General features: G+C 38.3%; 3 protein-coding genes and 1 non-coding gene across 5 annotated transcripts; 2 read left to right on the forward strand and 2 right to left on the reverse strand.

Annotated features, from left to right (window-relative positions):
• Positions 1 to 838: 838 nt before the first annotated feature.
• Positions 839 to 4,994, forward strand: LOC137939070 (D-ribulose kinase). 2 transcript variants are annotated; one of them, XM_068784246.1, is made up of 9 exons: positions 839 to 1,004; positions 1,186 to 1,391; positions 1,651 to 1,790; positions 2,189 to 2,441; positions 2,961 to 3,093; positions 3,694 to 3,782; positions 3,882 to 4,159; positions 4,524 to 4,593; positions 4,677 to 4,994. In XM_068784246.1, exons 1-9 carry the CDS (start codon positions 938 to 940, stop codon positions 4,878 to 4,880), a joined length of 1,440 nt encoding a protein of 479 aa, XP_068640347.1. In that variant the 5' UTR covers positions 839 to 937; the 3' UTR covers positions 4,881 to 4,994. The 2 variants fall into 2 exon arrangements, with proteins under 2 accessions (XP_068640347.1, XP_068640348.1); XM_068784247.1 differs by lacking the exon at positions 839 to 1,004 and having other exon boundaries at positions 1,354 to 1,391; positions 1,647 to 1,790.
• Positions 4,995 to 5,318: 324 nt separating this feature from the next.
• Positions 5,319 to 5,390, reverse strand: TRNAP-CGG (transfer RNA proline (anticodon CGG)). Its single transcript has one exon. It is a non-coding gene; the product is annotated as a tRNA-Pro (tRNA).
• A 98-nt stretch (positions 5,391 to 5,488) lies between these two features.
• LOC137939430 (uncharacterized) lies at positions 5,489 to 7,588 on the forward strand. Its single transcript, XM_068784698.1, has 3 exons — positions 5,489 to 5,899; positions 6,766 to 6,969; positions 7,133 to 7,588. Exons 1-3 carry the CDS (start codon positions 5,489 to 5,491, stop codon positions 7,229 to 7,231), a joined length of 714 nt encoding a protein of 237 aa, XP_068640799.1. The 3' UTR covers positions 7,232 to 7,588.
• Positions 7,589 to 7,607: 19 nt separating this feature from the next.
• Positions 7,608 to 15,083, reverse strand: LOC137938787 (protein DETOXIFICATION 46, chloroplastic). The gene is made up of 14 exons (XM_068783825.1): positions 14,503 to 15,083; positions 14,284 to 14,378; positions 14,041 to 14,149; positions 13,536 to 13,591; positions 12,478 to 12,533; positions 11,934 to 12,072; positions 11,097 to 11,234; positions 10,935 to 11,003; positions 10,675 to 10,785; positions 9,364 to 9,492; positions 8,853 to 8,930; positions 8,502 to 8,573; positions 8,114 to 8,173; positions 7,608 to 7,925 (listed from the first exon to the last, which is right to left on the reverse strand). The coding sequence occupies exons 1-14, from the start codon at positions 14,984 to 14,986 to the stop codon at positions 7,824 to 7,826; spliced, it is 1,698 nt and encodes a 565-aa protein (XP_068639926.1). The 5' UTR covers positions 14,987 to 15,083; the 3' UTR covers positions 7,608 to 7,823.
• Between the last annotated feature and the right edge of the window lie 803 nt (positions 15,084 to 15,886).

Genomic DNA, 15,886 nt, shown 5'->3' on the forward strand with positions numbered 1-15,886 from the left:
GATTACTACAACAGCAGAAGATAAGACATAGTCTCACATTAAGGCGAACTTGTATAAATCTTGTTGTCTTTCTTCGTGTTTGTTTTTTCTTTCTTCTACGATTATTATTATTGCTTTTGTTAGTTTGGAATTAGAACGACTAATTCCTAACACAACTGTGAGTCTTTACTCGATAGTGGAATCACGACCACAACCCTATGAAAGTCTTGGTAGAAAATCCTGACAACTCTCCTTGCAGGAAGGACTCGAAAGAATGTAAAAACGAGTATCCACCATGATAAGCTCAAAGTGAGAGTTGCTTCCAGAAGCCCATATTTCAGCACAAACACAGCCATGTCAGAACCAAATGTAAGAGATGGCTATGATCTTAGATTCTGGGTGGCCAGCCAGGCTAAGTATGAAGTTGAAGACGGAAATGAGTTTGAGCCTAAAATTGTAATCAAACTCGAGACTAATAATTTTAACCGAGTTTAAGCTCGAGTTTAGACTAATAATTTTAACCGAGTTTAAGCTCGAGTTTGAGCCAAATTCGAACTCCAACCTACATTTAAAACTTTGTACAAAACTATTAATTACAAAGTAGAAAATGAAAATGGTAAAAAAAATAAACAAAACAAAAAACATAAAAAAAAATTGATGAACACGAAATATTTGAGGACAAATTTTAAAATATTGAGGAAACCAGAAACTATTTATAATTTTGCAATAAAAATACATGAATCGAACGTTTTTAAATAACTGATGAGAACTTGTTATTGGAAAAGATTATCAATAAAGCCGCGGACAAAAATAGTGAGAAGCGTCTCCTTATCTTTTCGCCCCGTTACCTCTTCTTCTGGTAACTGTTGTTTCTTTGATGCAGATTTAACGATGATCGGTCAGATTTTTTTCGTATAATTTGGCTTGAAAATCCGTTGCCGACTTGCCGTGGGAAGAGATGTTGTCCTTGCTGCAATCACCCGCTTCAAACTTGCTTTTCTCCTCGCTGTCGACTTTCAATTACGGTAACTTCATTATTATGTTCTCACTTGTCTATTCTCTGTATCGTTTCATGGCAATCTTGAAAATCTTTGGATATAGCAGACAGAACCAGATTTCTCCCTGTGCTTCCTGAAACAGTGAAATTTGTACTAGGGAGCTGGTTAATGTTCTTCTTATTGAAGATGGTTTTTGTGAACAATGCAGGATGCCCATTACCAAAATATCTATTTCGAAAAAACGGGTTTGTTAGTTCTGCGGCTAAAATGACGGCCAAAGGTGATGAAGATCCTGAAGTTGGCCGCAAACTTTATCTTGGGATGGACTTTGGTACATCTGGAGCTCGGTATGCTGTTATTGACAAGAAAGGAACACTTCATGCCGAAGGCAAAAAAGAATACCCACAACCTACTGTAAGATGACCGTTTCAAGCTTCAAGCACTCTTTCATTTCTAAATGAAATTGTAGCTTCTTCACCCAATTGAATTTTTTTAGTCTATATAGTAGCTTCTTCAATCGATTCAATTTTTTAGTATATGTACAATACCAGTAGCCTACCATTGTCAGGACAGGTTTCTGCAACAATTTGATGGTTTAATCTGAACCGATAATACCAGTCGGCTTTACCTTTCTGGATATGTTCTTATAACTATGTATTTGAATGCTAGACAGGTGACTAACGAAATGGATTGGACAAGCTCCTGGAGAAAAACACTTTTCTTGCTGCTTAAAGATATTCCAACCAGTCTCTATCCACTTATTGCTTCAATATCAATTGATGGAACTTCAGCAACAACCCTATTTGTCAACAGGTACATTACTGGTTTAGATCCTCTGCATGTTCGTGGTTATGACTACAAATACCCTTTGTTCTATGCTGAGCATCAGGCTGTGGTTTGCCGACTTATTACACGTGGCATTGATTCTCAATGCATGTTTCTTACAAAATCATTTGGTGTTTTGCAAACTATCTTGCACAAAATCACATCAATCCACCAAACTATCTTGATTCACATTACTCAATCAGTAGAATGGACTTATGATATGTTTTGATCTTGCGATATCTACAAAGGAAGCACACACTAAATTAACAGTCTGAATCACAAAGCATGTTACTGATATGTGGTGGGTCTTTGAGTGAACTTGCCTGGCATGAGCCCTATATGAATTCCCTTTTCTCTGAAATGGTTATTGAAATTTATATTTGCAGCAAAACTGGAGAGCCCTTATGCCGACCTTATCTGTACAACGAAAGTTGTCCGGAGGCCTTAGAAGAAGTCCAGTCCATTGCTCCAGAAAATCATACAGTTTGCTCTGGTTCATCTACTCTGTGCAAGCTTGTATCATGGTGGAATTCTCATGATTTTGATAGAGATTCGGCAATGTTGCTTCACCAAGCTGACTGGTTACTTTGGCTTCTTCATGGAAAGCTTGGAGTATCTGACTACAACAATGCTTTGAAGGTAGCATCCAATTTCTTTGATATATTGTGGTCTTGCTCTTCTCTAAAGCATCTTTATTTCTGTAGGAGCTTGGTTCCATTTGTCAGTGGGTGAAATGTCCTCCAATCTATAGTTTTACATGTTCACATCTCAGGCTAGTTGTCTGGTATGAGAGTCATTATGTAAAGGGAAAGTAACGCCATATTGGTTTAGGTTAATAAAATCCTATACTTTTGAGTTGGGAAGAGGTCCCTAACTTTGGTTAGTCAATTTCGGTGGAATCAACCAGACTTTAACACTATTTATTTGGTAGGGAATTATGTAACTTTCATATATGCTACAAATGCTTCTTTGATTGGGTGTTTCAAGTATGGGGCTTCAATCATTTCATGTGTAATCAATGTGTTTCAGAGGTCAGATGTTTCTTTCATTAACAAAGTAGGTGGGCAGTGACAAATGTTCTGTAAATAACACAAATTTCAGGTTTTTTAATACTTCATATCAGAAGAAATACTTATACTTCTATTTACTCTATTGAAGGTCGGTTATGACCCTGCGATGGACTCATATCCATCTTGGTTGCTTTATCAACCATATTCAGAACTTCTACCATCTGTTAAAGCACCAGGAGCTGCTATTGGATACATTAAAGAGGATATCAGAGTACAGTTTGGTATGCACTTTCCACCTTGAAGCTGACCAATGATTGCCAAGTTCATTTACTAAGTTCTGATCTGTTGTTGGGGGTCACCTCTTTGCATTAGTTAAGTTCAAGCAGCTGGTCTATCATTCTTATATTGTTGAAAAATGATTCTGAAATACTTTAGTAGTACTCCAGTTTATTTTTTATGTTTTTTTTTTCTGAAGTATTCTTAGTAGTAATCTGGTTTATTTTGTGATTTTTCTATATTTGAAAGTATTCATGTACTCAATTGGAAGTCATAACAACATTTTGAAGGATTACCTGTAATATCATTGTCTCTAGAAAGATGAGTACTGTCCTTCATATTGACATATAAACAGATAGGAGCTGTTAACATCATTGAAGATAGTGACAAAATTTTCTTTGCTTATGTTACACTAGCAAACCACTGTCTTTGTACAGTCAAGTGGCACTTGGAACATTATATAACCTCTTTTTAATAATAAGCTAAAGAACTGCAGCGCAACTAAAAAAAATGATTCCTTTCATATCACGAGACTAAGAACCGTCTCATTTATTCAGACTGGATTTTTGGTTGCTGAATACTTTTAAATTTCAAATATCTTGCAGGATTCCAAAAGGATTGTGTTGTCTGCACTGGAACTACAGATAGCATAGCTGCATTTTTAGCGGCGAGAGCCACACAACCAGGAAAAGCAGTGAGGTTTCTTCAGAATGCTTCTCTCTGGAGTCTCTATAACTTAAAGAAGTTAAGCAGACCAATCAATTAAGTCTCAATCATTGTGAATCATCCCTAGGTAACATCTTTGGGCTCAACTCTTGCTGTTAAACTTCTAAGCACTAATCGGGTCGAGGATGCGCGGTTCGGGGTATATAGTCATCGTCTTGATGATATGTGGCTCGTTGGCGGTGCTTCAAATATTGGAGGAACTGTTCTTAAACAAAATTTCACTGATGAGCAATTAGAGCACTTGAGTGAACAAATTAACCCCTCAGAACCTTCTCCTCTCGATTATTATCCTCTTCCATCTGTTGGTGAAAGATTTCCTCTTGCAGACCCAAAAATGGAACCCAGGTACTGCATCTGTGAACTTATATTATCCTGTAGTGGAAGGAACTGGATGCTCTTGATGTCGTATATCTTCTGTTGATGTCATTTTTATTCACAGCAATATTATTCTGGATGCTGAAATATTGTTCTTTGCAAAATCTGAGTTTGCTTGTCGATTGAATATTTGGCTCGACTGCAACATCTCAGTTCTCTTAATTTGAGGTCTTTGCTTCAAGTCAGATGGGAGTCCAGTCTGTGTAACCAATCCCAGGGAACAAAACCTCTTTAAGATGCCTTTTGCATTTGTTAAAGTTTCACAACACTAACATATTCTGAAAGCACCTTCCTATAATTTCCAAACTGTAACCGAGTTTCTTCTTTTCCATAGGCTGCAACCCCGCCCAGACAGCGATGTCGAGTACTTGCATGGAATTTTGGAGTCAATTGCTCGAATTGAGGTAGATTTTGCGTTCCATTTAATTATAAGTATCCCATCTCCACCTATCTGCATGATCTCATTATATATATTTACCTTGTTTAGGCAAAGGCATATTCGTTGTTGAAGGAGCTTGGTGCCACCCAAGTGCAAGAAGTGTTTACTGCCGGAGGTGGAGCAAGAAATGTGCAATGGATAAAGATCCGGGAGAGGGTGCTTGGGCTTCCTGTGAGGAGAGCAGTTCAGACTGAAGCAGCATATGGAGCTGCCTTACTGGCTCTGAAGGGTTCAGAACAGAAAATTTTATGAGATACTTACAAAGACCAAGATGTACAACAAAAAACAACAAATTTCAGTTGTTACAAAAACTACATTAGTAGGTTTACCCTGTATTCCATCAGCATTTTGAAATCTCCAATTTGAAATCAATTCTGAGAGTCAATTTGTCGCCATGACGATGATCTCTGATGAAAGAATTCTCAATTCGATCCTGATTTCTGCTCCATTCTTTTCCGGTTTTTGATCAGACATGGTTTTGGGCAGAGATTGTAATCGTTCTGTGCGATAAGCGATCAACGAATAGAAGAACGAAGGCAGAGATTGTGATCGTTGGTTTCTGTCATTTTCAGTTTCCGTCCGTGGTTCATGGATCTTATAGTATTTCGGTAAGAGGCTAGTGAGACGATCAAAGAGGTTGTCCACCTCAACCATTCAAATTTCTGGTGTAATCACAGCAAAATAGAAAATGGGGCGTTGCGAGAATCGAACTCGCGACCTCTCGCACCCGAAGCGAGAATCATACCACTAGACCAAACGCCCACTCGTTCCCTTTAAAGTAATTTATAATTAAACTACAAAGTACCAAATTTCGCATGTAAACTGGTAGCTACTGATTCTACGGACAGCTTCACGCACCCATGGCGTTGGCTGCGGCGAGACCTCTGCTCCATTTCCTCGTCCGACACTCCTCCACCCCTCCTCAAACTTTTGCTTGCCCTATTCAATCTCGACCCAGAAATCTCTTCCCTCGGCTTCGCTTTTGCGTTTCCACGTCTTCTGATCTCAGTCCCTCCGTCTTCTCTTCCACGACTGAACAACCAGAAGAAGAACTAGTGAATTCAGTTGTTGAGGTCGAAAAGAATAACCCCCTCCTGACGTTTTCCTCAACTAAACCTCCGATTCTTACTGTCAAGGAGAAGAAGGATCTGGCTTCCTACGCCCACAGCCTCGGCAAGAAGCTTAAATCCCAGCAGGTAGGTAAGTCAGGCGTCACTCCATCCCTCGCGGCTTCCTTCGTGGAGACTCTCGAAGCGAACGAGCTGTTAAAGGTAACTAAACTGATCCGAATTTGAATTTGTGTCTTGATTTTTCTATTCTTAAGCTGGCCATAAGCAATTACAATGACATAAAAAACTTGTGGGAACTATATTCGGTAACTTCCCGACGCTACTTGGAATCGTTGAAGTCCCTTTTGTAGTGGAAGACATATTTTAGTTGTACTTGATGCATGATGCCCTCATTTGTGTTTGATAAAATGTTGAAGAGAGAAAGCGTATTGACCTTCGGCTGATAAAGCCAACTTGCACAAAGCCATTTATGCTATAAAGGACAACATTCTGTGCCTTGTGTCTCTATTCATATTGTGAATTAAGAAAAACAGAAGCAGAACCATGAAGAGCAGAATATTTAGGTTCAATATTAGCTCAAGTTGGTTCTCCCTCTAAATTTCTGGTGTTTTTAAGAGAAGGGATGATAAAAATACAGAGAATAGAATGAAGTTCAACTATTCCACTTGTTTTAGCTGGGTCAAGATGGGTGTGAATATAGTAAATGTTTATTAATTTAGTTCTCGACTTAACTGGAGTCTATGGATATTCATCATTTTGACCAAGAAACAATCCATACTTTCTGGGTCATTTTCTCTTTCTCAGGTAGCTCTTGAAGAATGATTTTTATGTGCAAAAATCATACCTGTTGCAACTTCATAAGCAGGGTCTTTGGTTCAGGAACTACTAAAGTTAGGGATGTTTACCAATAATACTAACAGAAGTAAATTAACATTTTTGCTGTTCACACATGAATGATCGATTTCCTTGGTAAAGGCAGTACTGGATTGAATGTCATTACTTTCTCTGATGTACACAACAGAAAAACATCGGTAGGTTGCTCATTTCCTCTTGTGTAATGCTATCAGCTTAAAGTTCACAACAGTTGTCCGGGAGAGCTGCCTGATGTTGTAAGGCAACTAGAAGAAGCAACTGGATCAGTTGCTGTTGGCCAGATAGGCCGTTCTGTCATACTTTACAGACCAAGTGTTACCAAGATGCAAGAAGCTGAGAAAAAGAAACAGCAGGTCCAGAGAGTAAGAAAAAGAATTCCATTCAAGCCCCCCGAATCGGTAAGTATAGGCATTACATATGGAAGTCCACTTCCACTAAAACGAGCAAAAGTGTTTACTTGGATAACCTGTTAATACCTGTTTCTCCTTCCCCTGTTTGGTTTAATTTGCATCATACATATTGAAACATTAGTCTTATTTACTCTTCCTCTCATATTGACAGAAGGTACAAGGAGCTAGATCATCTCTTCGCGGTCACCGTGGCAGCAGCCGGGTCTCACTCAACAGTTCTGTCTCACAGAAATCATTTCCAGTTGTTTGAGTCTCAACTAAGACACTCCAGTGCTGTACTAGATACCAACATGGTCTGTGCTCAAAGCACAGTAGGGAGAGAGAGAAAGAGAAGAGATTGATTGCTCGGCCTTTGTTGAAGAATTTATTTGTAATTGGTCTATATGTTGGCTTCGTTGTGCTTATTGTTGAGTGTTACCAAATTTGTTTTCTCATCATCAATTTGGTGGATCTTGATACTGGCGTTGATCGTCTTCTCCAAGACATTTTGTCAATGTCACTTGGCTTGAGATAGTTGAGGTCTTCCAGGTGCCATGGAACCGTGTTGGTGAGCATCGACTAGTGCCAAAAGAAGAGCTTTTGTCCTCAGTGAGGCTGGACTATGACACAACTCCTTTAGTCTCACAAAATAATTTTTTTTTTCTCTCAGGAACTAGTAACAAGCACAAGATTTTGAAAATAAATCCATTGAATTAAAACAAATGTTAATATACAACATAATGGGTTGCTATATATACAATTCAGAATGGCCTTGCGGTATGAATTTCCAGTGAAATGTGAAATGGCAGCAAAACAAGGGAAGCCAGGCACTGCAGTCATTTCATGACCAGGTTACAAACGGCTTACGAAGCTTTTAACTTGCTATAAACATGGCTGTTGAATTCTTCTGAGTATAGCATGCCCTGAGATGAGATTAGCCGCTGTAAGGCAAGGGTGAATCGTGCCTGTGAATAAAGTCAGCTCAAGCTTCAATCAGTCAGGTGATGATGAACAATGTTTACCACATCTTACAATTATAAGAAGTTTACAAGTCTAATACGAGATTCTTGAAAATAAATTGCCAAGTAAAAGGGTTTTGAAACTGCTCTTCATAGATTATAACATCATTGAGCAAAGAAGACATGTATATTACCCACTGGAATCCTGCGAGAGCCCACCAGCAACCTGGCAAACCCCCTATCTTGCTCAGAGCCTGAAATAGAACAGGGTATCCAGTCATTATGAAAATAATCAATCTCACTGAAAATGGATGGCCAGAATTCAAAATTAAAATTTTGTTTCATGCCCGGAAGGTAACTACCCTGTAATGTGTTGTTAAAGCTGGGGATGTGATTGTAAGGAAATGTTACCACAAAGATAGGAAAAAAAAGTAAAAACTCATATATGATGATTGTTAGCAGTTTATCATTAAATGTAGAATAAATCACAAATCATCCACAAAAACGGTTAAAAATAATTCTAACGAAATTATATGCAACTCTCATGTATCATGGAAGATCTAGATTTGCCCCCTTTCTTACCATGAGAAAAAGACCGCCGACAAGGAAGCATCCAGTCATGGATAAACTTAGAAACCTGAGATCCCTACCTGCCTGCGTAACATCAAAAAGTAGTACGTGAGAATAACCTGTCTTCCGTTTGTGAAAATATATTCTAGTACACTGATGTGATCCTGAACCAGGACTCTTTGTCATTGCTACAAGTCAAAAGAATCGCTTTTGTTATCCAAGACAACAGCAACAACATGTACACAATGACACAATAATTAAAAAATCTGATAAATAAGTGTATTCATCAACATACTAGCCCATACATAAACAAAAGTATTCCAGGATAGTATCTTAAGGTACCACTATAATCTGAGAACTTACCATTAGAGTTCCTTCAAGGCTGTGTGTTGAAGGTGTCACCACCAAGGCCACAAAATATGGTATTAACACACTATGCATCTGCAAGAATACAAGTTTTTTATACATCAAGATATGTGGAATAATTTTGGCCGTGTTGTTGTAGACACTATCAGCAGTTTTTTTATCTAGTAATAGAACAGTTGTTTTTTTCTTTATATTAGGTGTAATCCAGAATCATTCGAGTCCTTAGTGAAATATTCGCACAAGGGATCACAATCACAATGGCTGGGTTTTGTGATTAATATCAGTAAACCCGTACCCTTTACTGGCAAGCTTCCTTATAGGCTGTACACACTAGTGGAGTTCGGTACTCTCCATCATGTTATAAGAAACAGTCTTTGCCAATCATGTCACTTCACCACATCTAGATCATGCAATGTGGTTAACCGCATTCCCATACCACTGGTCATTAAACCAGAATGCACCAAACCAACTATCTTAGGAAAGAAAAATGCCTGAAATAATACTTTACCTCTCTAACAACCCCTTGATCAGATGTAAAGAGAAAGGGGCAAAGCCAAGGAACTGTATTGCCAATAGTACCCAACATCAATCCACTTAAAGCGCCAATTATGACAAGTGACTTCAATAGCATCCGAGCCTGGTTGAGATGGATACATCCATTAGGTGTAAACTTAATCAAAGAAAAACAATTACTTAAAACAATTCCAGAACAACAGAAAGTTAGAAACTCTTTGCCTGAGTCAGCAACTTTCATCTCATTGACTTTAGGAAAGGATTAAACGTTATTTGACCAAGCAGAGCCTGACCAAATGTTAAAAATATCATTAGAATAGTTTAGTCTTCAAGCTAAACCTAAAATTCTCAATTCATTCTACTTCCATCACTTCAAAGCCCACAAGCCCCTGTTGTAATTGAATGGCAACCCCCCACCGTTAGTATGCTCAAGCTCAACTTTGAAGGCTCCTCTTTGGGCAAACCAGGACCAGCAGGTATTGGTGGGGTTTTTCGTAATAGTGCTGGACAGGTACTTCTTGCCTTCTCCAGTCCAGCTGGGCATTGTGGTTCAAATGAGCCAAATCAAAAGAAGCTCTTTTGGCTAGAATTAAACTATTCAAACAGAACTTTGAAGGGCAGTTAATAGTAGAAGGTGATTCAGCCATGGTTATTGGCTGGGCAAAGTACCTAGATCAGCCAACTCAGCTGCTGATCTCCTTGCTAAAGCTGGTATATCTAAAGCTCCCCTTTGCTTTGGACTTTCTCTAACCCTCTAGTTAGATCTAGTCTAGATTGTATCCTATGTTGTACTTTATATCGTATTCTAAGCTTTGCATTAATAGTTCAATAGAAGCTAATTGACATTTTCAAAAACATTATTGCACTGCACCAACTATATTGGGTGACATCGATCCAACCAAGTTCCTAGAAACAGGGTCATTGCATGAAGCCAAAGGTAAGCAAACATGGAAGAAGATAGACATTCTGAATGTATACATATATACTTTTTTTTAAAAAAAGGACGCTTACATATACACTAAGTTACTAATATTTGTAATCTACTGTATATACACACATAACAAAGTTTTTTTTTTTTTTTTTTTGAGAAAAAGGACACTTACGTATACATATGCTACTAATATTTGTAATCTACTGTATAGACATGCATAACAAAGTTTTCTAAGCGCTTGGATTGGGTAAATTAGGTTTGGGTGAGAGTAAACCAAAGTAGCAGCTATAATTGGCCTTGTTGGCATTCCAGGAAGAGATACCTGGTGAACGGATAAGCCTTTATTTTCATGGTTTCACTGCAAGAGTTACAAACCTTATCTAAATTTCGATTAATTCCATAAATCAATTCCGGCATAAATGACTGAGCAGTTTGAGAGAGGGGTTCTCCCCACACGGTACACATACAGTACACCCCGATCATAACCTTCATTTTATACAAAAAATCCAGTTAGTAAAAGTAAAATTAAAATAAATTAAAGTAATGATGGAGTAAACTTGTCTCTAAAACTACGACAAGAAAAACAATAAAACTAAAAATGGCGCATAATCAAATGCAAAATGAATAATACCAACCTGATGAGCTGCTACAGTCACAGTGCCCATAGATGTAGCAAAATATATAAGCAGAGAATAGAAGGCTACCTGCATGTCAAATTTCTCAGAGTGCTTGTAATGCAAAGATAATCAAGTTACCATGTAATATGAAATAGGATAACTAGATGTGCAAAATAAAACCTTAGAGATCATTGTGAGAAATACTGGAGCAGCAATCTCAAATATTTGCAACAGCTCATTTGAAGATGGAACACCTAATGCAAAGGCATTATATCCAGTCTGGTTTAGATTCCCAATCATCATAAAAGCAGCTACAACCTGAGAGACACACCAAGTCAATATACTAACAAACATGGAAGGTTCATACTGTGTTGATGGGTACAAAAATTCACCAGTCTATAATGGCACATATGCTCAACATCTCAGGTTAGTTGATTAGAAGTGAGAGTTATTGGGTGTGGAAGAATAGTCTCGCATAACTTTGGGCATAAAAAGATCTTTTGCTTATTAGGTGGAAAGGGGCCATTTTAACTTTTTTCTTTTAAAAGAAAAAGGCCTTTTAACTTTGGCTAGTCATTTTGGATGAACAGGCTCAACTTTAAAATGGTAATATAGCCAACACAAGCCTGTCGTTGTTTTATGTCTGGCGTCTTGTGTTGTTCCCTATGGCCCCTAAGAATACATCCTCCATGTCTTCCACCAGGTTGTTGGATAAAGCCTAGATATAAGGGAGAGTGTTGATAGATAAAAAGGTTCACCAGTCTATAATTATACACGTGCTCCATGTCTAAGGTTAGTCATTTGAGAGTGAGAGATGTGTTTGGGAGACTATATTAACTTATGCTTGAAAAATCATATGTTAATCAGTTGGCACAAGGCTTCCTAACTCCAGTTCTAGGAATGGCCCCAACTTTAACATTAGGCGAGGAGCACACTCAACTAATACACGCAGTTTTCCCCTTTTAGAAGACATGTGCAGCATCAAATAAGCATTTCTTAAGTTATTAGTTACCACACCTGTGACACCATCGTTGCCCATGCAGCCCCCGCAATACCGTAGCCCATAAAACTACACAACAAGATATCACCAACACCATTTATGGCACTTGCAACAGCCAAGGCCTTCAACGGTCCCCATGAATCTTTCATTCCTAAACTGAAAAAGAAGAGAAACATTGATGATAATGATAGAACCTCTTTACTATCTATATGATTGCAGTTGTTGAAAATGGCATGCTAGAAAAATTCATTTTGGACCCAGATAGCCAGAAATTTCCTGCATTTCAGTAATATCATCCATGAAGCAGCTACCAGAATAAACAACAGACATCGTTTGCATTGACCACAAAGATCCTCAGAAAGAGGAAATAGTGGGCAGAAAAACTATTTGTTATATTTAGTTAGCACATGGTAGAACTTTTATGTCAATGGTTGTAAGGTTTCTGAATTTTCTATTCTTTCAGTCACCACAGAACAATATTCTACAGAAAAGAAAGATAAATCACAGAATTAAAAAACTGTACAGGAAATACTCAGGGAATGAAATGTCAAATATTGAGACCTTGCACTTTGAGCGACCATTCCAACAAGAATTGCAGGCCATGCTAATCCACGAATCTGTTGAAATGAAAAAAGCATCTTACGTTACATTCATGGCAAGAAAGGAGTGACTCTGGAAACAAAAACCATGCTTTTTAGAAGCAGAAAGATAGATGAAATGGCACAGGGTTGAATGTAAAACGCTCCTGAAATGTTAAAAAAAACAACCCATTTGAGGGATTGTAAACTAGGCTTCTCACCAACATGCATGGATGAATGTACAAACATTATCAAACAAAATGTATCGTGAGTTGGAGGATGAAGACCTATGATATATGATCAGCATACTTCAAAATTGATGGACCCAACAGTGCATTGCTACGCCACCAGAATCAACATCTCAATTCAATAATCCTCACAAATCTAACCTCAGAATAACATTTTTTTTGTTTTTGTTTTTGAAAACCATGTAGAACAACATTAGTCCCCCATACACCACAAGAAGAGCACGAGAAGAAAAAATGAATATCAAAGGGTTTTAACTTAGTCACTTTTCCAATAACATTATAGGCCTGTGAGTACATTTTCCAAAAAGCTGGACAATTATTTCCAACTAGAAATTGGTTTGCAGGGACCATCAACGCCTCTTCATTTTGACAGATAGACCAATAAGATTTTTCTATAATTCGCATAGAAATTAAGCAACTAACTACGAGGAACAACTTGATAAAACTTCTAGGCAATTTTCTAGTAGGGTGCTGATAAGATTTCAACTTAAATATTTTTTAGAAACCTATAATCAGGGAAACATTTAAAACTTTTCCTAGGATACAAATTTCATGCCAGGGGCACTAGCATGGCACAAGTATTCATCCATTTCAGGGGAAGTGGAACACTCGATGAAAATGTCAAGATGTGTATTAATCTAGATGAAGCTTGCAGCATAAGTAGCACAAATGTGTTATATTCTATCTACTTTCCAACTATGTAATGATTTTATGGGGAACAGAAGATAAAAATTACCTGTGTCATGCAACGACCATCTAATTAAGCAATTATACTCTTAAGGAATAAAAATACCTGAACATATGTATTTGCAGCAGCTATCATGTCCAAATTCTTTGGCCCAGAAAAAGCTGATAAAATATAATATACTTTCATCACCAATGTACACAAGGGAAGTATGAAATCAAATGTCTACAAGAGAACAAAGCTTCAAAAGTTCAAGATGTAGAGCATCTCGTATGTATTCCCGTCTATAGGCCCTAAACCAAAGCAAGACCAACTTGTAAAGTAAATTGATAAAATGAAAAGTCCTGAAAATATGGACACCAGAATTTCTTCAAAACGTCATTTAACTTCACTCTGTACAGGGGCAACGTTGGGGTGGAGGCTAAAGGAGAACAATATTTCATCATACACTGGATTATAGCAGTCATTCTGACGCTTCTCACATCCACTGAGCTAGCCTGAAGCATTAAAGTGGCATCTCTACTTTCATATTACCCTCCGCAAGTCCATTTGTCACATGATAGCATGAATTTTAATTACAAATAGCATAATTACAAATTAGATCGATTATTACCGGTTAAAATCTGTATCCCCATGAACTTTGTCAAGAGAAACATTGCGATTCCACTAGCTAATGCTACAAACAGCAACATAGAAATCTGACGTTGTGCTTCTCCTTTATCCTGTATCAAAGAACATTGTCGACATACAACAAATGTATACTTACCAAATGTTATTCCCAATAAAAACTTGTCTAGGAAAGTCATTAAGGTGCACAAACAAATGTGAATAACAAATAGTATTTAGGAAAATTGACCTTTTTTGCGATGGCCGTGGCGACCATGTTGGACGTAGCAATAGAGAGAAACATAAAGATGTAACTCAGGTTGTCGCAAACAACTGTAGCTGGGCCTGTTCAAGCAAAATCACGATCACATGTAATGCAAAAACCCAATATAAGCAATAGGAAATAAGAAAACATAGGCCTGGACAACTTCAAACAAACTAAAAACAACAATAAAAAAATCCAATTCACCTAAAGAAGCAAGCTCCACGGAACTTCCCTGACCAATAACCGCAGTATCAATGAGACTCATCAAGGGCCCGCATATCCAGAGCCCCGTTGCAGGGCCAGCAAACCTCACAATCTCCTTCACCTGCTTCCAAATGCTCTCCCCATCCGTGTTCAATATTTCTTCACCGCCCAGATCAAAGGAAGGCACCACAGAGACAACATCAAATCCGATTACACCATCGCCAACGTCGGAACCCACAAGACCGAAGTCGGAGCTTTCGATGGTACTTTCCTGTAAGGGGGTGGTACTTTCCTGTAAGGGGGGAATGCAAGCCCTTCTAAAACAAAGCCTCGAATCAGTTCGCCCAGAGACGACACGATAAGCAGAAGGAAAACACAAGGAAGACCGAAGAGGATATTTAGGTGAGAGGAAGAAACGCGCGTTAGGGCTTTTGGTAGCAGAATTGCGGAGGTAGGGAGGTGCAGAAAGCAATTTGATGTCCATTTTTTTTTTGGGCCGCGACTCGGCGGCAAATGCTCTTCCGATAGAACTTCTTCAAAGCGATTTCAGAAAGGGAGAAGAGAGTCGTTGGCGTGCGGGAGTCATGCCGCGCGCGATCGTTGGTTACGTGGGCTGCGTTTTGCCTTAAAAAGAAGCGTTCCGACTGCTCGGGCAGAAGGCGACCCTTGTCGGAGTCTTTCCAGGAGTCTGGCTCGTCTTGTCGTCATCGTCTCTGTTGTCGGAGTTCGGATGCCTGTCTGGTTCCGAAACCTATCCGATCATCCGACTTTTATTCGAATATTCGGATCCAGAACCAATAAGGGGCAATATAGATTATGGATAATATGATAATCACCGCTGATCCAATATGAGAAACTATTTTATGTGAAACATGCGAAACAACTATCTCAGTCATCCCAATCAAGATCAGACAATTGCGATAGTTGTTGAACGGACGATTACGATAGCCGCTGATAGATCTCTGATAGTCATTGAACATGATCGGATGGCAAAGATAGTGTTTTGCATATTTCGCATCAAATATATTTTCATATTGGATAAGCCCTCTATGATATTTCTTATGAAAGACATTTAATAGGACTGTGTTTTTGGAAGTGATATTTCTTAACAAATTATTACCCTATGCCATTGTAAGACAGGTTTTCTTATTATATAGCTTCCTTTTGCCAAAATTTTCTTTGTAGGGTTCCCTAGCTCCAAAGTCCCTCTTCTTCTCCCAGTTGATTTGATTGAGTTGGGTGCCATATTAATAATATGTCCTAGAGCTTGGTATTCAAAATTTCATTTAGGTCGATAATGGTGAAAATCGGGGCAATTCACTTTACTTGCTTACTTAGACTTTTGCAAGCTTAATGGTTCACAAAAAACACACCAATATTTATA

This window comes from Aristolochia californica, unplaced genomic scaffold (assembly GCF_029961685.1).
Source record: "Aristolochia californica isolate CCGP_79_NKW_82.1479 unplaced genomic scaffold, dmAriCali1.0.hap1 SCAF_8, whole genome shotgun sequence".
Lineage (NCBI taxonomy): Eukaryota > Viridiplantae > Streptophyta > Magnoliopsida > Piperales > Aristolochiaceae > Aristolochia > Aristolochia californica.